Source organism: Alexandromys fortis, unplaced genomic scaffold (genome assembly GCF_014885135.2).
Source record: "Alexandromys fortis isolate MF-2015 unplaced genomic scaffold, M_Fortis_MF-2015_v1.1 scaffold_134, whole genome shotgun sequence".
Lineage (NCBI taxonomy): Eukaryota > Metazoa > Chordata > Mammalia > Rodentia > Cricetidae > Alexandromys > Alexandromys fortis.
The window spans coordinates 4079751-4103411 of NW_026068007.1; the positions used below are offsets into that span (position 1 = coordinate 4079751).

At 38.3% G+C, this 23661-nt stretch overlaps 1 protein-coding gene across 2 annotated transcripts in view; it reads left to right on the forward strand.

The window, feature by feature from the left end:
* The window catches only part of Tab2 (TGF-beta activated kinase 1 (MAP3K7) binding protein 2), a 56049-nt gene that overhangs the window by 18858 nt on the left and 13530 nt on the right, over positions 1-23661 (forward strand). Inside the window, exons 2-4 of one of the 2 annotated variants that reach the window (XM_050161597.1) lie at positions 3416-3556; positions 15090-15278; positions 20217-21717. In XM_050161597.1, coding sequence (XP_050017554.1) covers positions 15177-15278; positions 20217-21717 — 1603 coding nt within the window. In that variant the 5' untranslated portion in view covers positions 3416-3556; positions 15090-15176. The remainder of the gene's footprint in view (positions 1-3415; positions 3557-15089; positions 15279-20216; positions 21718-23661) is intronic. The other variant, XM_050161598.1, reaches the window with a different exon arrangement.

Genomic DNA, 23661 nt, shown 5'->3' on the forward strand with positions numbered 1-23661 from the left:
CTGGAGAAGGGATAGGGATAGGTTTTAGTGGGAGTCGCAAGCAGAACAGGAGCCTAGTGAATATGGTTTCTTATTCATGTCGTTTCAGTTGTGGTTTCTTCCATGATTCTTGCCTTCTTCCTACTAGATAGACTAGGGTGTACAGGGCAAAACCTGTGTCAGCAATTTGGATACCCAGCTTTGTGGATTAATATTTGCTAAATAGCTTTAAGACTTAACTGGCAGCTTTGGTATATGAATGTGACAGTGTGTTTAAGATGATGAAGACTCCACACATGTTCACAAGTTAAGGGGAGATACTGAAAAGCGAGATGGGGGAGCAGGGGAGCTTCCTCAAGGGAAGTATGAAGGAGTAGGGTCTGGTCTCACATAAGATGCAAATGATGAGAGACATTCCCTTACAAAGAGTAACAGACCTTAGAGATTTTAAATTCTTTTTTGAATTTATAATTCTTTTAAAACTTTTAGCTTCAGGTAACTATTTCAGAACATAAAGAAGAAAAGGTGAACTTTGAGTTCTTTTTTACAAAGCCAAGCATACAAGGATAGTAAAATAGATTAAAAAACTGCAGACCGTCTTAGGAAAGTTGATGGGAAAATGCTTATAATGAACTTATCAAATGGACTCCAGCATTATATCACTGGAATAATACTGTAGATTAATTCACATTAATGGTAAGCATGGGTGTGGATATCTTGAGGGATGCCATAAGGTGGAATAGGAGAATTTCAGCATTTATTTTGACAAGAGTTCTTAGTAAAACAAGAATAGAGAGATATTCCTAAATTTTCACACCTCAGACCAGAAACCACCATTTTGTTACTAGAAATGGTAAGATGCTAGAATTCTCATTTTCGTCTTTAGTAAAAAGCTAAATAACTAGTAAAAAGTCACGAATCAAAGCCTGTTGGGATGTTGCTTATAACTGCACAGGAGGCTGAGGCAGACTAACACATTTCAGGCCAGCCTGGCTATGTAATGAGACTGCCTCAAACCTCCCTGCTGTCCTCCTTAGCCCAGCGTTACTGTTACATAACATTGTCATGGAAGTACTGAGTAAATACAGTTAGATCAGAAGAATAAAATAAAATCGGGTATTATTTACTATTATTAACATTATATACATGGAAAAAAGCAAAGGAAATAACTAAAATGTTACTACGAGTAATGAGATTTCAATGTGATAGCTAGTTATAAAATTAAAAATACATAATGTTGCTGAGAGGTGGTGGCACTCGGGAAGCCTTGAGGCAAGTTGGTCTCTGTGAGTCTAGGGCCAATCTGGTCTACAAAGTGAGTTCTAGAACAGCCAGAACTGTCCCACAAAGAAACCCTGTCTCAAAAAACAAACAAACAATACTGATTCATTTACAGAATTTTCCTTGATAGTCTTTAAAATGAAAGCCCTCCATGAGAGTTAGTGACAGAGACTATACAAATAGAATTCTATCTCTCCATTTTAAGTGGTATATTTTCATTTTAAGTTTTTAAACTATTTTGAAAGAAAGTTGTAATGAATACATTTTGAGTAACTGTGTGTTTTTTTTTCTTAAATTCCTTGTGGCTTGTGACATTTTATACTTGGTAAATGGCAGAGAAGTTGTAATCTGATCTTCAAGCCATATTTGGTAAATAATAATTTTCTGTGGAGCCCGCTGTTCTATCAGTAAGAGGGAAATTATTGCCCATATGTAGTAGAAGGCTTTTCTTTGCCTTAACTGCAAAAAGACCAAGTTATGTCATGGACTAATTACTTTCCTGGGGTTTTGGTGGTGGTGGTTTTGGTATTTAAGCTCTGTATCCCAGAGGTACGTTTAACAAGACTGTTGTTGTACCTATATTCCACTTTACTAGGAGAGAAATTTTTGTTCTTGTTTACTACAGACTATCTTTGTATCCTAAATGTAAGTTTTTACATCTCTGAGAATTGAACTGTCTTCTAGTTATTCTGAAAACAGTGCTAATCAGTTACTTCTCTTAGAATGTGATGCAGTTTAATTACACATAAAGCTTATTAAACATGCCTGTTACTTTAGCACTTGTGAAAATAAGCTTAAGTATACCTGTGTATTCAGAACATACATAAAGCAAACAGGAAAAGAATGTGTTTCATCCTTTAGTAATGCAGAAGGATGTGTTGGAAACCTGATATGCAGCAGACTTAGGTGCTTATGTACACAGTGAAGTTGCATGGTAGCCCAGTGAAATGAGCAACTCTCTGCAGTTTGATAAAAAAGGGACTTAGGGTGGAAGCCATATTGAAGTGAGATTTGAACCAAGGTTCCTGTCTCCCAGGATTCTTTTCTCTACAGCATGCCATCACAAAACATGAAAAGCTTACACACGCACACCCGCCACCGCCAAAATTACTTTGACTGTGTTTTTGCTGTGTTGGTATGCACAGAAATGCACAGAGTTTACTTGTTAGTAGTCTTTATCCATACTGTTTCGTCTTTGTCCCATCACAGTCCTCGTGTTTGATAGAACAGAGATTTCAGTTTACTACTGTGGGGTTCATTTTTAGAGGAATTCCTAAAGGTGCCAGCCTACTGAGAATCAAGTATAAGGATGTCATTTGAGGTTTCTGGAAAGCTAATTAGTACATTGTCTACCACTGGCCTCCCATTTCTCTAACTTTGTAGTTGCCAGTTTGTTTTTGTTTTAATATTGGCCTAAGAATTTATTTTAATGAATGAATCTATTTTGGTAATGGGAAAATAATTTCCAGTGGGTTAGGAAGCACATCTTATAAATTGTTCTTTGCCACCTTCTTTAGGCATTGCCATTATTTTTGAGCCAGATGGGGTGGCGCATGCCTTTAATTCCAGCACTCGGGAGGTAGAAGCAGGTGGAGCTAGCTCTGCATTCGAGGCCAGGCCAAACTGGTCTACTGAGCGAGTAGCTAGGGCTGTTAGAGAGAAACCCTATGGAACTTGAAATTGAGTTTGTTGCCTGAATCTATCTAAAACATTCCTAGGAAGCCTCTTCAGCATCTCTGACCAAGGAAATAAAGAGAGCAGTTAAAAGATGACAGCAAGGGAGGAGTAAAATAACCTGAGAGTGAAGAGTTTCTAGTTCCAGTTTTATCGCTCAAAATGGGTATCGCACTGACCTCTGGCAGGCAGACTTCTATCCAGAATCGTGGGAGATTTCCCAAAGGCTACTTTTCACTTCCCGGAAGTGGACTAACTGGGCAGGTGAAGAGTCTGTCTCTCTGAAGTAGTTTCTTCTGGCCTTTGTGTTTCGGGAACCTTGTCCTGCTTGAGAGAGGAGGCTTCAGGAAAACAGCCAAACACCCCACCCCACCCCACCCCACCCCACCGCTGTGCGCTTTCGGATCTCAGAGTGTTGTCTACTCACATTCCTTATTCTGCCTACCTCTAGTTTTACTCTAGTTTTTCTTCTGCTTTCAAGGCTCCAGACCCAGTTCCTGGACCTGCCCTGGAAAAGAAGTATCCAGTAGAGATGAGCTCACTGCAGTTACTTAATTAAACATTTGTAAGCTGCAAATGAGCCAACCAAGGACAGCTACAGTTTGAATTTTTCTGTTTCCAGGTATGCGAAAGTTGGGGCACTCAAGCATAGACTGTGTGATCTGTAACAACACACAGTTCACAACTTAACAGTTCTCTGGCTTTAAAACCGAGTGACATAGTAACCGCCCTAACATCTAGTAACACGTGGCTAGCATCGACTTGTAGCTTAACTTTTGCCTGAGTAGTTCTAGTTTAATTGTTTGCTAATTGTGACAAACTAATGTAAAAACAATTTAAGAGAAATAATGCTGAAGTGCTATGTAGTCCAGCCCTGCAGATGTGCAGAATAGTGCTCTGGTCTCCACTGAAAGTGAACATTGACTGCACAGTCCTGCTCTAAGGTCACGTGTGGGGCAAGCAATATTGGAAATTACATGAATGAAGCAGGTTTTCCTTTTCAGTGTCCTTAACTGTTATAACTGATACGTTTATGAAAGTTACCACATTCTCCAGTCACTGGAAATGATAGACTTTGTTTACAGATTATACCAAATTCTGTATTTACATGGTATTTACCAAAATTTAATTGTATTTCAATGTAATATTTCATATATATGCAAATATATACATACATACACATATAATACTTGATTGCTTGAAAGGAATCAAATGGGAAAGTGAAAAATGATGATTGTCCCAGAGTATAACTAAAAAGGTGAAAGTTGAGGTTTCCTTGTGCATTAGATTTTAATCAGGAAAAGCATTAGGGAGTCAAGTCAGTTGGGTTTGAGACTTTTAAGGGCTTTAATTAATTCCACCTGTTTATATAGATTTGAAACAGTATTTATAAAACATTTACTTAATGAGTATATAGCCGTGCATATCTTTTGATTTTTAACTTCATCTAAGCCAAAGATAACCCAAAATTGAAGAAGGGGATTTTGTATCCCAGCTGTGGGTTTAACCAGTGATCCTAGTGCTCCAGCATGTATTCGACTCCTTCTTCTCCAGTGTTAATGCATAGTGAGTTACTGTAGGAGATTATAGAACCTTACGGTATTGACAGAACCGTGGCTCAGTGATGTTGAATTACAACTATAGCAGCTATCTGAACGTCATTACCCTATTAAGTCAACTAAAGGGGAAATTAAGGAAGGAAGTGTTCATGAGTACCAAGTCTTGCCATTTTCAGAGATGTTATTAATAACAGTGAAATTTTCTCTGCTGTTGAATACTCATTGTGTATAAGACACTGCCAGGTACAGTAGAGATAGAAATAAATGACCATTGCTTTCAGTGAGCTTACAGGCAGATAAAGTGGGCTCTCCACTATCTCCAATACTGTACCAACCATGGATCAGAAATTTGTTAGGACTGTATAAGTTGCCTATGTGCTTTACCATATACAGGTTGTTGAAGAATATTCCCTAAGCAATAGACTGACAAATATTTGCCTAGGATTTACATCGTATTTGGGTATTAGAAGTAATCTAGGGTGTGTATAGGTCATATACAAAAACATGCTCCTTTTTTGTAAGATATTTAAGCATCTGCTCATTCCAGTATCTTAGAGGGACGGGAGGGGCGGGTCTTGAACTAATCTTCCTTGGATATTGAGGAAGAAATTATAATATAAAATATCAGAATAGAGATATAAACCACATGCTTGGTAGTGCCCTAGAGAATAGCCTTTATGAAGAAGGCTTTTTGCTGAGTATCGGAAGATTAGATTTTAGCAAGAGTATTTCTTAGTACAGATGTTCTAAAAACTGTAAGTAGTAGTTCAGTGTACTTAGAGAATAGTTGGGATCTGGTGAGAAACAGAGCTACGTTATACATGTTTCAACTTGCAGTGCAAAGAGTTTGGACTTGATTTAATAGGCAGTGGGAAGTCTTCGTTGAAGACTTCTTAGAGCTGCATAAAAGTCGGTGAGTGCTTTGGAAAGGCTGGAGTAGAGTAAGTGTTATTAATGTTGAAGATTGTGCAGTAGTGAGCCTTTGTGCACCTTTGCATATGATAGTTTTCTATAAGGGAGTTGTATACAACTTAACAAAAGGGATGGGTCATAGTTTTTCACCAAAGGCTGTCTTAAGGTGAACTGTTTACTCAAACCCTGAAACTCAGTAAGTTGTACTCATCTACTTATAAGTTTAATTGGTTAAAAGAAAGGTAAAGAGTAATAAGAGTTCCCCCAGTGAAAACTGCTGAAGCTTTGTTCAGAGACCTGAGGTGGCCAGCTGGTACTGCAGCCATTTGGAGACTTCATTAAGATCACATTCGTATATCTTAGGAAGTTTCTATTGCACTAGGTTTCCATACCACTCCACAAATGCCCTCAGTTCTAGCTGCCTGTCCTCAAATTCCTTGCCCTCCCTACCTGATCCTCTCATTCCAGCCCCATGTCCCCTGCCCCCAGTCCACTCAAAATCTGTTTCCCCCTTCCCAGGGAGATCCATGTCATTGTCACCCACTGCCTCCCACCCCACCCCTGTCCCTTCCTCTATACCATAACCTCTCTAGATCTACAGATTGTAAATCGATTATAATTTACTTAATAGCTAATATCCACTTATAAGCAAATATATACCATATTTATCTTTCAGGATCTGGGTTACCTCAGTATGATTTTTTTTTTCTAGTTCAGCCATTTGCCTGTAAATTTCATGATGTCATTTTTTTTTGGGGGGTTCTTCGAGACAGGGTTAACAGATAGATAACACTCCATTGTATAAACATACCACATTTTCTTTATCTATTTTTGTGTTGAGGGACATCTAGGTTGCTTCCAGTTTCTGGCTATTGTGAATAGAGCATCAGTAAACATTGTTGAGCAAGTGTCCTTGTGGCAGGGTGAATCGTCTTTTGGGTATATGCCCAAGAGTGGAGGAAAAAAAAAAAAGAAAGGGAGGAGGAGGAGAAAAGAAACAAACCTAGGCAACTGGCTATGGTGTCCTATGCTGTAATCAGAACCGTTGGAGACTGAGACAGTAGGGTCATGAGTTTGATAATGCCAACCTGGGCTACATGGAGAAACTCTTTATCTTCCAAAATGAAAGCAAGCAAGAAAGATTATAGAATTGGAACCATATCTTTTAAAATTACCTTCAAAACCTTCCTTATGTATTTATTTTTTTAAATCTCTTTAGAGGATATATTTTGGACTTTTATATATTGAAGGCTTTATAATATGTGTGGGTTCTGTGTCTTGATATTTTCCATCAGTTTCTTATATATAGTAATTTGGATGTCTTACTCCACTAAGAATGATGATTTTCCTTAATGTGGCTATGCAAAAATTTCTTTCTCCTTGAAAGTAATTGTTGTTTGGGGTGAAGGGGAGGAGAATTGAGATAGCTCTGTAGTTAAAGGCAGGCACTTGTCACCAAAGCTGATGACAGGAGTGTGATCACAGAGATTCAAACAGTGTAAGGAGCAGCCCAACTCCCAAAAATCAACCTCTGACAGTAACGTGTTAATAAATATTTAACTGTATTATCATAGTTTTCATGTATCAGGTTAATTCGTTTCTTACAAATGTTTATGGTTAGAAGACTAAAACATGAGTTTTTCCTAATATTCTGGTTTTATTTTCTCCTCTTTTTATCATAAATAAGAATTCGTTAACATGTTTTAGTCCCTGTTTTCTTTTAGATGATACTTATGAACAGTATAGATTATCTGAAAAATTGCAGTGAAAGGAAGCACTGGAAAGTAACTTTGTTTCAATATTTAAATGCTAAAGAATAGGAAAAATAATAAGATACGAAGTGGAAAATACACACAAGGTATTCAATTATATAATATGTTTGTCTCAGATTTCTTGCACTTTTCTTAATCCATAGAAAATGGCAGCATCCACCACAAAACCACAGAACACCAATTGCCAAGTGTGGCTGACTTGCACATTCCTTTAAGAAAAGCTTGTAACTTAACTACTGAGGCATAAGAAATAGTCAGCATTTATATCCTTAAGGCAATGCATTAAATGAAGAAATTGGAAAGGTTTCTTTCCTTTTTTTTTTTTTTTTTTTTTTTTTTTTTTTTTTTTTGCTTTCTCCATCCCACCCCCTCCCCAGCCTCATTTTTTAAGATTAGGTTTCTCTAAGTACCCCTGACTTTCCTGGAACTTGCTCTGTGAATCAGGCTGCCCTCGAACTAAGATCTGCCTGTCTCTCACTTTCCAAGTGATAAGATTATATAGGAAGGTTTGTTTTTAAAACAGAGAGGGCATGAGTCGTTCTGCATGACTATTGGTGTCTATTCTTTTTCTTTGGGAAGTTAATTCTGGGCTTGTAAAGTTGTCCAGTTTTTGGTAATACTTAATTTCTCTCTTCAAGTTATTAAATATATTGGGTTAGGCCATAATAGCTAACTTAAAATAATTAGCATTTGGATGACTGGTTTGGTGTCTTAACAGTTAATTGATTTTACAATGTGACTCCATGCAAATTCTGTGATAAAGTTAATGCTGAAGATTGTTTATAATCTTTTCTCATGTTTTTTTGTTGTTGTTGTTGCTTAGTTTTTTTTTTTTTTCTTCTTTGAGACAGAGTCTCTTTACAAAGCTCTGGTTGTCCTAGAACTCACTACACAGACAGGCTGGCCTCCAGCTCACAGAGATCTGCCTGCCTGTCTCCCAAGGACTAGGATTAAAGGCGTGTGCTACCATGTCTGTCAATTATTTTTATATTAAGTGGTGATAATATTTGAATTTCAGATTTTTAGTTGAATAGCTATAATTTTATTTCTTTAATAGAAAAATATTGACAGATATTTTGATATTATGTTCCTGAAATTATAACATTATACTTGAAGAAATAAAATTCCAATATTTGTTAGAAAAATAATGTTGATAACCCAGACTTGATGGTTCATCCCTTTAATCCTAGCACTTGGGAGGCAGAACCAGATGAAGTGAATTGGAAGCCAAGCCTGGTTTATATAGAGAGTTCCAGGCGAGACAGAGAGATGTAGTAAGGCCTGTCTGGATGAGAAGAGGAAAAAGAAGAATGTTGACTTTTTTAGGCATTAATGACATTTGTAAATTCTTTAAAAATAAATCAAATATCAGTTGTTACCTACCTGGCCTATACTATTGCAACAATGTAAAAAATATTTGAATAGAGTCTATGCTTAGATAATAGGATTCTGTCTTAAATTGGAAATCTTCATTGAGATGAAAAGATTTTATAACTTCCTTTAACTTTAAAAGCTGGTAACATCATCTAGCTATTCCGGCTGCACATGAGTCTTTTTTATGGTTAAAGACATTATTTATTTCAGAATAACTCACTAAGCCTGCTAATGTCAGCCAGTCCACAGAAGCAGCATGGAACTGCTGACAGGGAGAGAGCAGCTTTCTGCCTTTCTTTGGACACCTGGAGCTTACTGTTTCAACAGCGGGTAAAGTCAGAGGAGTCTTGACATGTATCTAGTTCTGTTAACTTTTGATGCTCATGTTCCTAAAAATCACTATGAATTATAAAAAGTATCCCTCCCTAAAACAGCACAGAATGATAGGGGGAAGTGAGAGTAGAGATACAGCTCTCAGAAACTTTAGTCATAAACATTTTTAAAAGCTAAGAATCTTTTTTAAAGATAGTACAGTTTTATTCATGTTAAAGTCAAGAAATGTATAAATATTACAATAAGTAATTATACTTTATCTCGAACAAGATCTGAAATTTGCCTGTGGAAGTGAGCTTCATGAAATAGTGAACAGAGAATTTTGAAACCAAAGAAAACTCTGACACAGGATGTGGCTGGTGTAGTTCATAACACGCAGAGGCAAAAGCTGGTAAATGTTAGGGCTGTGTTTTTGTGTTCTTGTGTGCAGCTTTTCTCACACAAGAACAAGGTTGTTTGGGCTTTTTTAACCGTGTGCTTCTCCCAAATGAAATTGTAGAAAAACACACTTAATGTTCTAATAATTGTCTAATAAGTCAATTATGTTAGAACAGATTTATCACGTCAAAATAGATGTTACAACCAAGCTGATTTCTAGGGAAACATTGAACTTGAAAGATTGGGAACTGTTTTAGTAGCCTTCAATATTGGGGGTAACACAATCTTTAGAGATTTACCGCAAAGTGTGTGTGTGTGTGTGTGTGTGTGTGTGTGTGTGTGTGTGTGTGTGTGTGTGTGAAGTGCAGTGCCCAAAGAGGGGTCACATCCTCTTGAGCTAGAGTTACAGGTTGTTATAAACTGTACTTCGGTCCTCTGAGTTAGCAGTACATATTCTTAACCAATAGCCATCTCTACATCCCCTCCATATACTTTAAAGTATTTCATATAGAACAGTTAATATGATAGTGTCACTACTATGAAACGGTGAAACTGATGTTTTTATGTAGACAGTGTTGTTAGTATTTGGGTTCTGAGTGGAATTGGATTGTGGGTAGCACAAGCCCACTGTGATTTTTCTGACCTCTTAAATCCACTCCTTTCATCCAGTAGCTTCCCAGGACTCTGTCCATGTCAGCATTTCGTGCTTTATAGAAAGTCATCCCAGAGTCAATTTTAGAATATAATTTCCTCACCTTCTTACTCATAAACTGAGGGAGAATCCTAATGTGATTGAGAAGTGAGGTTTGTGTATTTCTTTATATTATTGTTTTGTATTCAACAGAAATATGTTTTTCTTTTTAAAATAATTAAAATTGTTCCAATTAAACTAATTGTTATGTAAGAATAGAACAAAGATAAACCCTGCACTTGGAAATTTGAGGCAGGTGGATTGTGAGTTCAAAGTCAGGCTGGGAATATATAGCAAAATCTTGTCTCAACATGATATATGTATATTTTTTATGTAATATTAAAACTGTACTGTAGGTGTATCTCAGGGTCTCTAAGAGAAACAACCCTACAGATGAAGTTCTCCTTCTGTCGTAACAACGCCACACCCCATGTGCCCTCTTCCTAGTCCCCTTCTTTCCTCAACTACCCTTTCTTACTCTTCTCACACATCATCATCTCCAGAATCCACCTACTATTTGGTCTTCCTTCATCTCTAACATTATTTACATAGCTGTCCTTTAAGACTCCAACTCCCTCAGTTAAGATCTGTTTAAATACACATAGCATAGTTTATACTACTCCAGCACCTGGACACAGGCTTGAATAGTGATGGGGTCTTTATTTAGCTGTCTCTGTTTCTAACATATACTAACTTGTTCCATGAACACTGAAAAGGAACTCTTTGAAGATTAAGTCAGCTTCAATATTCTGCAGCCAGGGTAGCATGAAACCCTGTTTACTAAAAGTTTGGTCCTTTCTACTTTAATAATATAATTAATGTACACGGTGTAATCTTGGAACTCTTGCTTTTTATTCCATTGTGTTAAAAAGAAAATTGTAGTATCACTGTCTCATTGATACTTTCCTGTGTGTTTTTGCTGTCATTGTCATCTTAACATGAATTACCCATTTGATTCTCATGACAGTTGAATGACGTCTTATAGAGGAGGAAACTGAAGGATTGAAAAAGAGGAAATCTCAGGAATCCTCAGATTTCTACTTAGCAACTGCTATGTGTCAGATATGTGTTCAGTATACATTATTACTTCATTTAGTTTGAGATAAGATGGTGTTGGTTGCTTCCATTTTTAACTATTAACATTTTCTTTTTATTTCTTTACCCCTTTTAACTAAAAAAAAAATCCTCTAGAAACAAACATGACTATTGTTTCTTGTACTCTTAGGAAAGTTTGTTCTTGTCACAGCTGATACTTGTCATATTTGAATTATGTGAATTTCTTAAGAAGCTTATAGAAGGTACCTTACCAGTTTCTTTTATTTTAAAAGATGACTTTGGGAGCTCAGTAGATGGCTCAGTGTGAGTTCAGTACTCAGAATACATGTAAACATGCTAGGCATGGTGGTGTGTCTTAGAATTCCAGCAGTGGGGAAGCAGACAGATGGCTCCCCTAGCTTACTGGCCAGCCATTCTAGTTTAATGGGTAAGTTCCACGCTAATGAAGACTCTTTTAATTGCCATATTTATAGGACAGTATTTTCCTCAGGTGTTTCTACATAAGATATTTACCAATATATGGCAGGATGCTCCAGTGATTGGGATATTTGGCATTTTCTTTACCGTCTGTAGTTTAGTGCATCTTAAAGCACTAAAGAAACCGTTACCTATATCTCAAACATATTGCCACCAAAAAACTTACTTTCTGTATAACAGTAACATTCCTTGAAATGTACTTAAGTGGTAATAACAAAATGAGTGACACGGTCTTCAAATAGATAACTTAAAATTGGAATTGTTAAATTTGTTCTTGTTTCTTCTAAACTTGATCATAGTACCTTTCGATGTCTTAATAATTCTGTATGCTTATTTCCTGCTAACCAGAGACCATAGTACCTCTTTACAGCACCGCAGTTCTCTGTTTATTTTAGAAAAAGCTTAGTGTGGCTTTATTAGAAACAGGCATCCGGCTGTGTTGTATTTAGCACCTGAAGGTCCATCACAAATATGGTTTACCTTTGATATCAGTTAAAGAAACTTCAGAAAAGATATGTTGTAGCTGCTATGAACTGGGTAGCAGTAGCATCTTACCATGGGAAGTAGTCTCTATTTGCTGTGAGAGGTAATCTTCCAGAAGAAGGTTGTTAGAATGTATCTTGTTTTTTTATACTGAAATTCAGTGAATGGGTTTTCTTTATAGTTTAATTTTTCTACAAGGGCTTGAAAATGGTTGCCTGGTTATTTATTCGCTTGTTTAAGGCAAGAAGATTTTGAGTTTCAAGGTAGGCTGGGGCTGCATAGTGAGTTCAGCACCAGCCTGGGTCTCAAAAACTAAAACAAAGAACATTATATTATTTAATTATTTATCTGCTGGCCTCCACTATTACTAGTAAGTCAGTAGTCAGATGGGCGTGGTAACTTACTCCTGTAATACCAGAACTCAGAATGCTGAGGCAGGAGGATTGCACCAGGTTCAGACCACCTTGGGCTAGAGAGTGAGCCTTGTCTATAAATATACTGTTCCTCTGGCTATATAGGTGTCATTTCTTGGGTGTGTTCCATGGTTTATAGCAGTTAAACATATTGGGCCTCTGTATGATTTTCCTTTTAGTCACAATTCCATCACGTTTATTTTTTTGTCTTTATCCCCGGCTGATGTACCCTGTGTTTTGGTCTCTAGCCATAAGTACATGAAAGCTTTTGTCACTAGCTGCTGGACCCTGCAGAGCTGGATGCCCCACTCCCACTTGTCACTCACCGTCTTACAGATTGCTTTAGCTTCAAGTTCACTGGCTTCTTTCCTACTGTAGATAAGTATGTCCAGTGAGGTTTTTGTTTCAAGATGTTCTAGTTCTTAAACAGAAAATTATTATATGCAAATTTCATATATATGAATACATAAATATAATTCTGTTTATTTCCTGAGAAGTCCAAGTATATTTGCCCCTACATTCATGAGTGTAGTTAAGTAGCTACTTTTAAATTCATTTTGCTAATTCCAGTAGCCAAGTTTGGGGCTTATTCTCCTTTGGTTGTCTTTTTCTTGAATATGGATTGGGTTTTCCTGTTTGATTTTAATTGTTTGGGATGTGATTAAAGACAGGAATGACAAGTAGAAAGTCTGGATTCTTTTGTGTTTCCCCAATGGATAAGCATGCTTGGTTGTTGTGAAGGACAGTTAACTTGACTGAACCCAAACTATAAACCCTGGAATCTCAGATGGGTTATTTGAACTTCAGCCTGTCTCTCATGTGGGTAGTCCAGAGATCTAACTAGTGGGCAGAGTGTACGCAATTAGGCTTCTGACTTGTGGTCCTCGTTTTTCATGAACCTCTCTGTCCTACTGGGCAGTGTAGTTGTGCATTTGAGTAATGTTTATCATTTGTGTCCTCATTATCTAGAAAAGCAAGTCAGTAGTAACATGACTGTGCACACTTTAATAATGGAATAAATTAGAATTTGTTTTCATTCATCTTTTTAATTAATGAAGGTGTTTCTCATTTGCATGTTTATTTGCCCGTTTCTAATGTTGTGTGTAAATTATTTTTTCTACGTCTAAATTATTTGAAATGTTTTAGAAACTAATGTGAAAGAAGCTTCACAATAAAATTTCCATCCAACAAATGTTGCCTACTGTGTGAGCCTAGAGTGAGCTAACCTCGGGAATACGATAGTGAACTTCAGAGTTCTTGTCCTCTAGAGGTCACTTATAAATGTGACAATGGAAAAAGTAGTGTGCAGATGGGATTTTTTTTTTCTTTAACGTAGGCAGAGTGGTCAGGAACTGTCTTTTAAGTGAGTGGCATTTGATGAGTGACTTTAAGGAAGTAAAAAAGAGCCTCCAAATAGCTGAGGTAGAAAATGTCAGAAGCAAGAACCTTAAAGGAAAAACATGGTTGGCTTCTTTGAAAAGGTACCAAAAGCCCATTAGCAACTGAGGAAACAAGGAATGTGGTAGGAAATGAAATTAGAGGGTTAACAAGGGGCTTTGTGGTGTGCCGTTGTTTTGAGCTATAGGGATAAGGTGGATACTTCCTGTATTTTTCACAAAGGCTGCGAACAGGGAAAGACCATTGGTGTGAAAGGCATGGATACTGAATCATAGAATGGAGGCGGAGAAGAGACCAATAGGAGACTTTTGCAGTAATAACTAAAGTGGATTAAGGTAGCTCAGACAGAAGCCGTACAGGTGAGAGAAAATTGGCAAATAAAAATAGTTTTGCAGTTAAAGACAGCCAAGCTTAGTGGTAGATAAACATGGAACAAGAGGAAGAACACCTATGTGTGTGATACAGTGGAAAACTGAAGTAGAAAAGATTTATTTTGCATAGTGGAGTTGATTGTGCATTTAAGAACTGGGTATAAAGCAAGATACAGACTGGAGCATCAAGTTTTAGAGAAAAAAAACATAGTCTTCTATGGAGCCACATTTTCAGAATTTTTGTTTGTTTGTTTGGTTGGTTTTTCAAGACCGGATTTCTTTAGCTTTGGAGCCTGTCCTGGAACTAGCTTTTGTAGACCAAGCTGGCCGCGAACTCACAGAGAGCCGCCTGCCTCTGCCTCCCGAGTGCTGGGATTAAAAGTGTGTGCATTTCAGATTCTTTTTTATTTATTTATTATGTATACAATAGTCTGTCTGCGTGTATGCCTGAAGGCCAGAAGAAGGCACCAGACCTCTTTACAGATGGTTGTGAGCCACCATGTGGTTGCTGGGAATTGAACTCAGGACCTTTGGAAGAGCAGGCAATGCTCTTAACCACTGAGCCATCTCTCCAGCCCTGCATTTCAGATTCTTAGGGGTTTTAAGTAAACAAGGTTTTGTGCCCAAGGCTCTCCTGTGGGTCTGGCTTCTCCTTAGAATGAGAAAAGACATCCTCGCCGCAGCTTCTTCATCTAAGGCACTGGACACTGCCGCTGTAGAGCCTACGGATAGAGAGGAAGTAGAGATCATTCCAGAGTTTGCTTTTAGAAATGGTAGTTTGTATAGCTGTGTGGAAATCATTAAGCCTAAATAATCCTTTCATGGTCTATATTGTTAGGCACTAAGGCACAGACCCTTTCATACTGTAATTATAAAGTCACAGCAGTATTCATTCTAAAATGAGTTCTCATTTAAAAATTTTTTTTTTCTTTTCACAGAAAATGCTTGGCCAGAAGAGATGAGTACTAATTCCACTCAGGCCTAGAATTGCCTATTAAGACAGGTCCTGAGCAGGTGACACACGAATGGCCCAAGGAAGCCACCAAATTGATTTTCAGGTTTTACATGACCTGCGGCAAAAATTCCCTGAAGTGCCTGAAGTTGTTGTATCCAGGTGCATGTTACAGGTTAGTGTTCAATGATTTCTAGATTTATTGATAAAAAAATACTAACTATAAACTATTAAGCTGATTTTTTATATATATATATATATATATATATATATCAGGAGAACTCTTTGTCATTACTGTGCTGTAATGAAAAGAAATGATCTTTGGTGTCTCATAGTAATGTGGCCTGTGGCAAAATGGGGCTCTCAGTACCTACCTCTAATGTAGACATTGTCTGTGGTATAGATAAGAGAGCCAGATGTGTGCTTATGTGCTGTCATCTCGCTCTGGTTTCCTCATTCTTGTGAGAGTTTTAAAATCCCAGATTGTTGTGTAAGAATGAGGAAAAAAATCATTAAGGAGTCAAAAAACCTTGTTCTTCTATTGTCTCCCCTGTTTGTGTGTCAGTTTCTTATCTCTGCCAGGAGGGCTTTGTATGAACAGTGCATAGGTCCCAATTGTAAAGAAAAAAGTGTTTTATATTTCTGAGTTTACTTTAGATGTTTTCCAATTAATCTCTTCAATTTCTACATTGTTATTAGTATACAAAAATTCTAGAAATCCATAATTCTAAATATTACTGAATATTTACTAATGGTTCCAGTGGGCCATTTATTTAACCTGAAAATTTTTCTAATAAAAGTATTCTGGGATCCTTCATATATATTTACAAATTTGACAAATTATTTTTAAAATTTGATCAGTATGAAAATTTTTAGCAGGTCTGTATTTTATAGTGACTACATATGCTTTGTCTACACCCTTATCTTTTATCTGTACTTTTAATTGGTCTTGTATGCCTTTAGCCTTAATTTAGTTTGGGTTTCACCAATCTAGCTTACTTTCTAGATGAAGATATTGCTGTTTCTTGGCCTTTTAGCTAAGATCAAGTATAAATATAGATTGCTGTATATTTCCTTAAATTTTTCCATGTTCTTCAGGATGAATGTTGGGTGTCTTGACTGAAGTACACTAGTCTGTGGTCTGGAATCCCAGCTCACTGATGTCTTACCTTATACTTTACACTGTAGTTATCTCGGGTACATGGGATTCTTCAGACTTACTTAGTTAAGTGTGTGTTTTGGAGACTTAAAACAAGCAGACTTGAGTTCAGGTTTTGATGGCTACCAACAATAGCATCTTTCATCCTTATTTTTACCTCATTTCTTTGCTGTTCAGTGAGAATAACAATCACCACAGAGAAGTATAACCCAGGTAAATTCACTAGTAGGATATATGTGTGACTTACTACTAAAAAGAGAAACAGTAGTGAAAGTTCCCCCATTATAAATATTTGGTGAATGAATCAGTAGTTCATACTTATCAATATAGAATGTAATGGGGAAAAGAAAGTGTCTTCGGTAGGTCTGTTGCTGTGGTGAAGACCAAGACCAAAAGTAACTTGAAGAGGAAAGGATTTAGTTTCATCTTACACTTCCAGGTCATAGTCCATCACTGGGGGAACTCATAACTCTAGGCAGGAACTAGAAGCCACGAAGAGGAGTGTTGCTAACTGGCTTGTTCAGTCGCTTTCGTAAGCACCTTAAGTACCTACCTGCCAGGGCTGGTACCAACTTCACTCATTAATCAAGAAATGCCCAATGGACTTGTCTATAGGCCCATCTGATAGATGCAGTTCCTCAGTGGATATATCCCCCCTCCAGATATTAGTTGACAAAACCAAACTGCTAAAGAGTAATAAGGTAGAAGTCAAAGTTTTAAGAAGGTGGGGAAAGATTTAGGTAGGGAGGGGTAAACCTTCCCTTAGAAACCAAGACTAGATTCAAATAAAGTAGAAGGCAGCACTTTGTAGGAAAATAAAGCTATACTATGGGTGCTCTGAGAGGCATTGAAAAGCAATAGGAAAATAATGTAGGTTAACAAACTTCATGACTTTATGTTGGAAGAACCGTCCAGAATACTTCACTTGCTCATAGCACAGTGCCCTCCGTCCCCAGTTTTTTGTTTTGTTTGTTTTTCTTGAGATGAGGTTTCTCTGTGGAGTCTACCTGGCCTCCACTTGCCTCTGCCTCCTGAGTGCTGGGATTAAATGCATGAGCCACCACTGCCTGGTGCTCAGTAATGTTTTAAAATCTATTAGCTGGGAATGAAACATAAAGTCCTTTATAGAACTGCTTAAGGTATTTTCAAAAGATAAAGAATACCTCTAATGTATACTTCAGTGTAATATGATGTATTGAGAAAACAAACCAAGCATTCCGGAGGCCGAGCACTGGGGGGAAAATCAACCATTTTTCACTTCTTGTTTGTTCATTTCTTGTTCAAATGGTGTAGACTATCCTTTTTTTCCTTCCTTCCTTCCTTTCCTTTTTTTCTTTCTGTTTTACATCCCAGCACAGTTTTCTCTCCTCCCAGCCCCTCCTCCATACCCTCCCCTCTGTTTCCACCCCTCCCCACCATCCACTCCTCTGTTTCTGTTCTGGAAAGGGCAGGTCTTCCATAGATATCAACAGAACATGGCACATGAAGTTGCAGTAAGACTAAGCACCTCAGGGACTGTTGTTTCTTAACGAGAGTTCTGGGGTGATTTTTATCAGACTGGAGACATTTTAATGCCATTGCTTTTTCTCTGACTCCTAATCCTCCAGTTCTCTGAAGTTTCCCTCTGGTGTTGAGTTGTGTTGTTTGGTCTCTTGTTACTCGTTAGCAGATGTTTATTATTGCCTATCTTCTGATTGGCCCCCTTGCCAAAAGAGTATTCGTCCCCTTGCTTCTTAAGTATGAACAGAATTGTTGTCCCAAAGTATTCTTTTGTTTCTTTGTTTGTTTTCTTTTTTTCTTTTTTTTTTTTTTTTGGTTTTTCGAGACAGGGTTTCTCTGTGGCTTTGGAGCCTGTCCTGGCACTAGCTCTGTAGACCAGGCTGGTCTCGAACTCACAGAGTCTTTGTTTGTTTTCGAAACAGCGTTTCTCTGTATAGCTTTGGAGCCTGTCCTGGAACTCGCTCTGAAGACCAGGCTGGCCTCGAAGTCATAGAGATCTGCCTGTCTGCCTCCTTAGTGCTGAGATTAAAGGCGTGCGCTACCACTGCCGGGCCCCAAAATACTCTTGTCTTTACTTCTCTGTTGTCTCTGTTCAGTAGCCTTCCCACTTAATAAAGACCAAACTGTAGTGTTGTTTATTTTTTTAATCCTCCACTACTTAATCCCAGTCTTCATGTGTTTCACGAAGTTCCCAAATGTGAACCTTCACTCTAGTGACGTGGCTCAGCTAATTGTCAGTTATGCCGTTCTATTCACCTAGAACTCGGGGCGAAGGGTTGTCTGTTTTCTACTCATTTAAATTATATGTGCCCTGTGGATCATCATGCTGTACCTACCTCGTTAATCTAGTCTCGTGTGTGTGTGTGTGTGTGTGTGTGTGTGTGTGTGTGTATTAATGTGTATCGCTGTCCATGTGTCTTTGACCATGTGTATACATGTGCACATGTATAGGCCTGAGAGAAGCCTCGAGTATTGTTTCTCTGGAGCTTTCCATGCTGTTTTTTGAAAAAGGGTCACTGTAATTGATCTAATGTTGCATGTGTTTAGGGCTGAACACGTAGAATTGGGGGGGCTCATCTCTGGAGAAAACTGGTTCTCCCTCTCAGCAGCCATCTAATGCCTATAGCTCCTCCTCTAGGGGTGGGTGGCCTTAAGGAGTTTTCCCTGTCCACATTGGCGTGTTGTTTGATATCTCATGTCTTATTTAGGTAGCCATATTGTTTTGATTTCATGGGTGTAGCTTCCCTGTCATGTCCAGAAGACACTCGCAGCAGGCATCCTGGTCCTCTGACTCTTACAGTCTTATCATCCCCTCTCTATGATGTAGGGGCTGTATTGTAGATGTACCGATTGGTGCTGGGCACCTCAGATTGTTCTATGCACCACTTGTAGATTTCTGTAATGGCCTCTGTCTGTTGCAAAAAGAAACTGCTTTGATAAAGAGTGAGACCTCTCCCTCTTTGTGGCTTTTAGTATAAATATTTAGAATTTAGCTGGGGTATTATAAACCTAGCTAACTATCCTTGGCTAGAGAGATTGTAGACCCTAGAGAACTGACTACTGCCATTTTCCAAAACTGTCTACCTGATTGAGTGACTTGTTCTTTGAGGGGTGAAAAGCTTCCTTTTCTTTGTCATTAAGTCTTCCACAGGCTCAAAGATTTGTGTGTGTGCGTGTGTGTGTGTGTGTGTGTGTGTGTGTGTGTGTGTGTGTGTGTTTGGTATTTAGTACACATATGTGGATGATTTATGACTAATGATGTAGTACTTTATTTTAAAACAAATGTTTTTGGGTTTTGCTTTTTTTGTTTTGTTCTCTGGAATGGGTTTTTGTGGTGCTCTGTTGAAGACAGAGACATGAACTTGTTCCTTAGGTAGCTGCCATGTGCTTGCATGTCATTTGTAGATGCATGTTTTATAAAAGAGGAAGCATAGTGGAATTGATGATGTGGTACTAACTTTAGATTTTTTTTTAAACTTTTAAGCACTAAAAATTCACTTGCTAAATGATTTTTAGTTTAAAAGAATTTGTGTAACGATTGACTATATAAATACTTATTTTTCTAAGTAGTTTGAGGAACTTTGTATTTATCATTTCACTTTAAAAAGAAATTTAATTATACCATATTATATTCTTAAGTTGATTATGTTGTTCAGCATAAAAATTGTATTTTTAATTAGGCTGTACTTATACTGTATTCGGATGGGTCCATTTTACTAAGTAGCTTCTAAGACAATGGTTTTTATTTATCTATTGCTGCCCAGTTTTTCCATTATATTAATAGTAAGAATTAATAGTTCATATCCATAAAGTAGTTTTCAAATCAAAAGATTTAAGTCTCTTACAATTGTATTACATATTCACGTGTTAATTGTATAGTATTTCTGTGGTAATGATAGTCTTTGTGTTCACTTCTGGTGACTAAGAGTGACCTGTTTTTATTTTGCTCTGTAGAATAATAACAACCTGGATGCCTGCTGTGCTGTTCTCTCCCAGGAGAGTACAAGGTATCTTTATGGTGAAGGAGACCTGAATTTTTCAGATGAGTCTGGAATTTCTGGTCTGCGCAATCACATGACTTCTCTCAACTTGGACTTGCAGTCACAGAATGTTTACCACCATGGAAGAGAAGGAAGTCGAGTGAACGGAAGCAGGACTTTAACACACAGTGTTAGTGATGGACAGCTTCAAGGTGGGCAGTCCAATAGCGAACTGTTTCAGCAGGAGCCACAGACAGCACCAGCTCAAGTGCCTCAAGGCTTTAATGTTTTTGGAATGCCCAGTACATCTGGTGCTTCAAATTCAACACCACATCTTGGATTTCACCTAGGCAGCAAAGGGACATCAAACCTCTCTCAACAAACTCCCAGGTTTAATCCTATTATGGTAACTTTAGCCCCAAACATACAGACTGGTCGTAGTACTCCTACGTCTTTGCACATACATGGTGTACCTCCGCCTGTACTTAACAGTCCACAGGGAAATTCTATCTATATTAGGCCTTATATTACAACTCCTAGTGGTACAGCTCGGCAGACACAACAGCATTCTGGCTGGGTATCTCAGTTTAATCCCATAAACCCTCAGCAAGCCTATCAACCTTCGCAGCCTGGTCCTTGGACTACTTATCCTACGTCCAGTCCTTTGCCACATACCTCAACCCAACAGCCAAATCAGCAGGGCCATCAGACCTCTCATGTCTACATGCCTATCAGTTCGCCAACTACTCCACAACCGCCAACAATTCATTCGTCTGGTAGCTCACAGTCTTCTGCCCATAGCCAATATAACATTCAGAATATCTCAACAGGACCTCGAAAAAACCAAATCGAAATCAAACTTGAGCCCCCACAAAGAAACAGTTCTTCAAAATTACGTTCTTCTGGACCTCGAACTGCCAGCACTTCCTCGTTGGTCAACAGCCAGACCTTAAATAGAAATCAACCCACTGTTTACATAGCTGCCAGTCCTCCAAGTACTGATGAGATGATCTCCCGTAGTCAACCTAAGGTCTATATTTCAGCCAATGCCACCACAGGAGATGAGCAGGGCATGCGGAATCAACCTACACTCTTCATATCCACAAACCCTGGGGCATCTGCAGCCTCCAGGAGTATGGCTGGGCAAGTGAGCATGGGTCCTGCCTTCATCCATCACCACCCTCCCAAAAGCCGAGTAATAGGCAGTAACTCTGCAACATCTCCTCGAGTGGTGGTCACTCAACCCAACACAAAATATACTTTCAAAATTACCGTTTCTCCCAATAAACCCCCTGCAGTTTCCCCAGGGGTGGTGTCCCCTACCTTTGAACTTACAAATCTTCTAAATCATCCTGACCATTATGTAGAAACTGAGAATATTCAGCACCTCACGGACCCTTTATTAGCACATGTGGATAGAATAAGTGAAGCCCGGAAATTGAGTATGGGATCTGATGATGCTGCCTACACACAAGGTAATGCTAATGTTAAAGAAGATAATGTTCCATGCTGCATTTATTGTCCATGTGGTTTCCCAAAAGAAATGAGCATCAGTGTGCCTTCTGTTCTGTTTTGTAGTACTAGCCATGCTAAACTAAGTGCTCTTCCAATGGGACTGTCTCCCTAACCCAACTTCCATCTTTAAATGTCCCAAATAATATTATGTTAATATTTGAACATATTCATATAAATTTTAATTTCAATTTTATGATCATATAATCTGGAGTGAAGTTTTGTAGTTATTAGCTCTTCAGAATATCAACTTAGGCTTGTTTGTCTTAAAATACTTTTTAAAGATTATTTGTTTTTTATGTATGAATAGTGTTTTGCCTGTGTGTGTAGCCCATGCTTACCTGGTGCCCAAAGAGGTCTGTAGAGGGCATCAGATCTCCTGTAACTGGAGTTAAGGGTGCTTGTAAGTTACCACTTGGGTGCCGGGAACTGAACCCAGGTCCATTGCAAGAACAAGAAGTGCTCTTACCCATTGAGCCATCTCTCTAGCCCCTCATCCTTTTCTGATACACTGACTTTATGACTAAGTTTCTTAAAGGAGTCTGACTCTTCCATCTCATTGTGTTTTCTAATTCCATAATCATCTACAGAGGTGTCAAAACATCAGGTGCCCAGGACCCGGTTAGCATCTTGGTATAGTGAGTCAATACATATGTATATTTTAGATGATTCTGTTTACACTAGAAATTACTTTAAAACAGATAGCTCCCAATACCTGTGATGAACTGAAGCTGTTTTTCTTTGCTTTCAGTACTGAGTTTCTGTAGATTACTAACTTTTCCACCAACACTGAATTATTCTTCAGTCAGTCTTCTTCTCCTCTCCCGGAGAATGGCAGACTAGTATTTGCTGATTCTTAAATGTAGAGCAAAATTTCTATGAAGATAAAATACAATAAAGGATTTTTTTAACAAAGTAGATATTCATTCTTATTAGGCTGGACATTATAAATATTAAATTTATTTGTATTTTACTTAAGTAAGAAAGCAAAACTGTTCCTTACATGCACTGTCTCCATATTTTTTCTTCCCATTCTCTAGAGACATTTGTATTCAAACTTACTGAATCTGAAAACAGCTTCTGGCCTTCCCTCCAGTTTATTCTTCCCTTAGGCAGTTACTGGCAACTTAATTTTCTAAAACACTCTTGATTCCTTTATAATACATCTTATTTGACTGAAAATCCTATCTGGTTATCCTTCCAAGTCTATCCAGAACTCTGTCCTCCTGCCCACGTGGTCCCTTATCTAAGCACCACTCTCGGATGAGTGCAGCAGCTCACCGCTGTCACCTGTCCCTTCTTGTGGCCCCCATGCAGCTCAGCAGCCAGAGGGGTCCTGTCACTGTGCAAGTGACAGCTGTGGAGGAAGTCTCTTCACATGCCTGCCATCCCTGCTCACCTACCTTTTGACTTTTATTTTTAATTTATTTTACATTTATTTAGAGAATGAGTGCGTGTGTTTGTGTGTGTTTATGTTCACGCATTCATGCATGTAACATGGTATGAATGTATGTGCTACAGCATTTGAGTGGAGCTCAGAGGACACACTCCAAGTTGTTTTTCTCCTTCTACCTTTACGTGGCTTAGGGGCTCAGTCTCAGGTCACCAAGTTATCATGTCAAGTGGTTTCCCCACGGAGCCATCCTGCTGGCCATGCTTTTTCCTTTCAGTACTACCTTGCTTGCTTGACCCAGCCCTACTGGCCTCCGTAGGCTCCATAAACATGGAAAAAAGGCATCCCTTGGGCCTTTGTAGATGCTGTTCCCACTGTTCAGATGTTCCTGGGGATATCACTGAGTTGTAAGCTATATTCTTCTTTCCCCTGATTGAACCAGAGAGAGAGAGTAGCTTCTGGAAAGCAGACACACCTCCTGGTCCTCTCCCCAAAGTGGCATACTCTTAGTAGG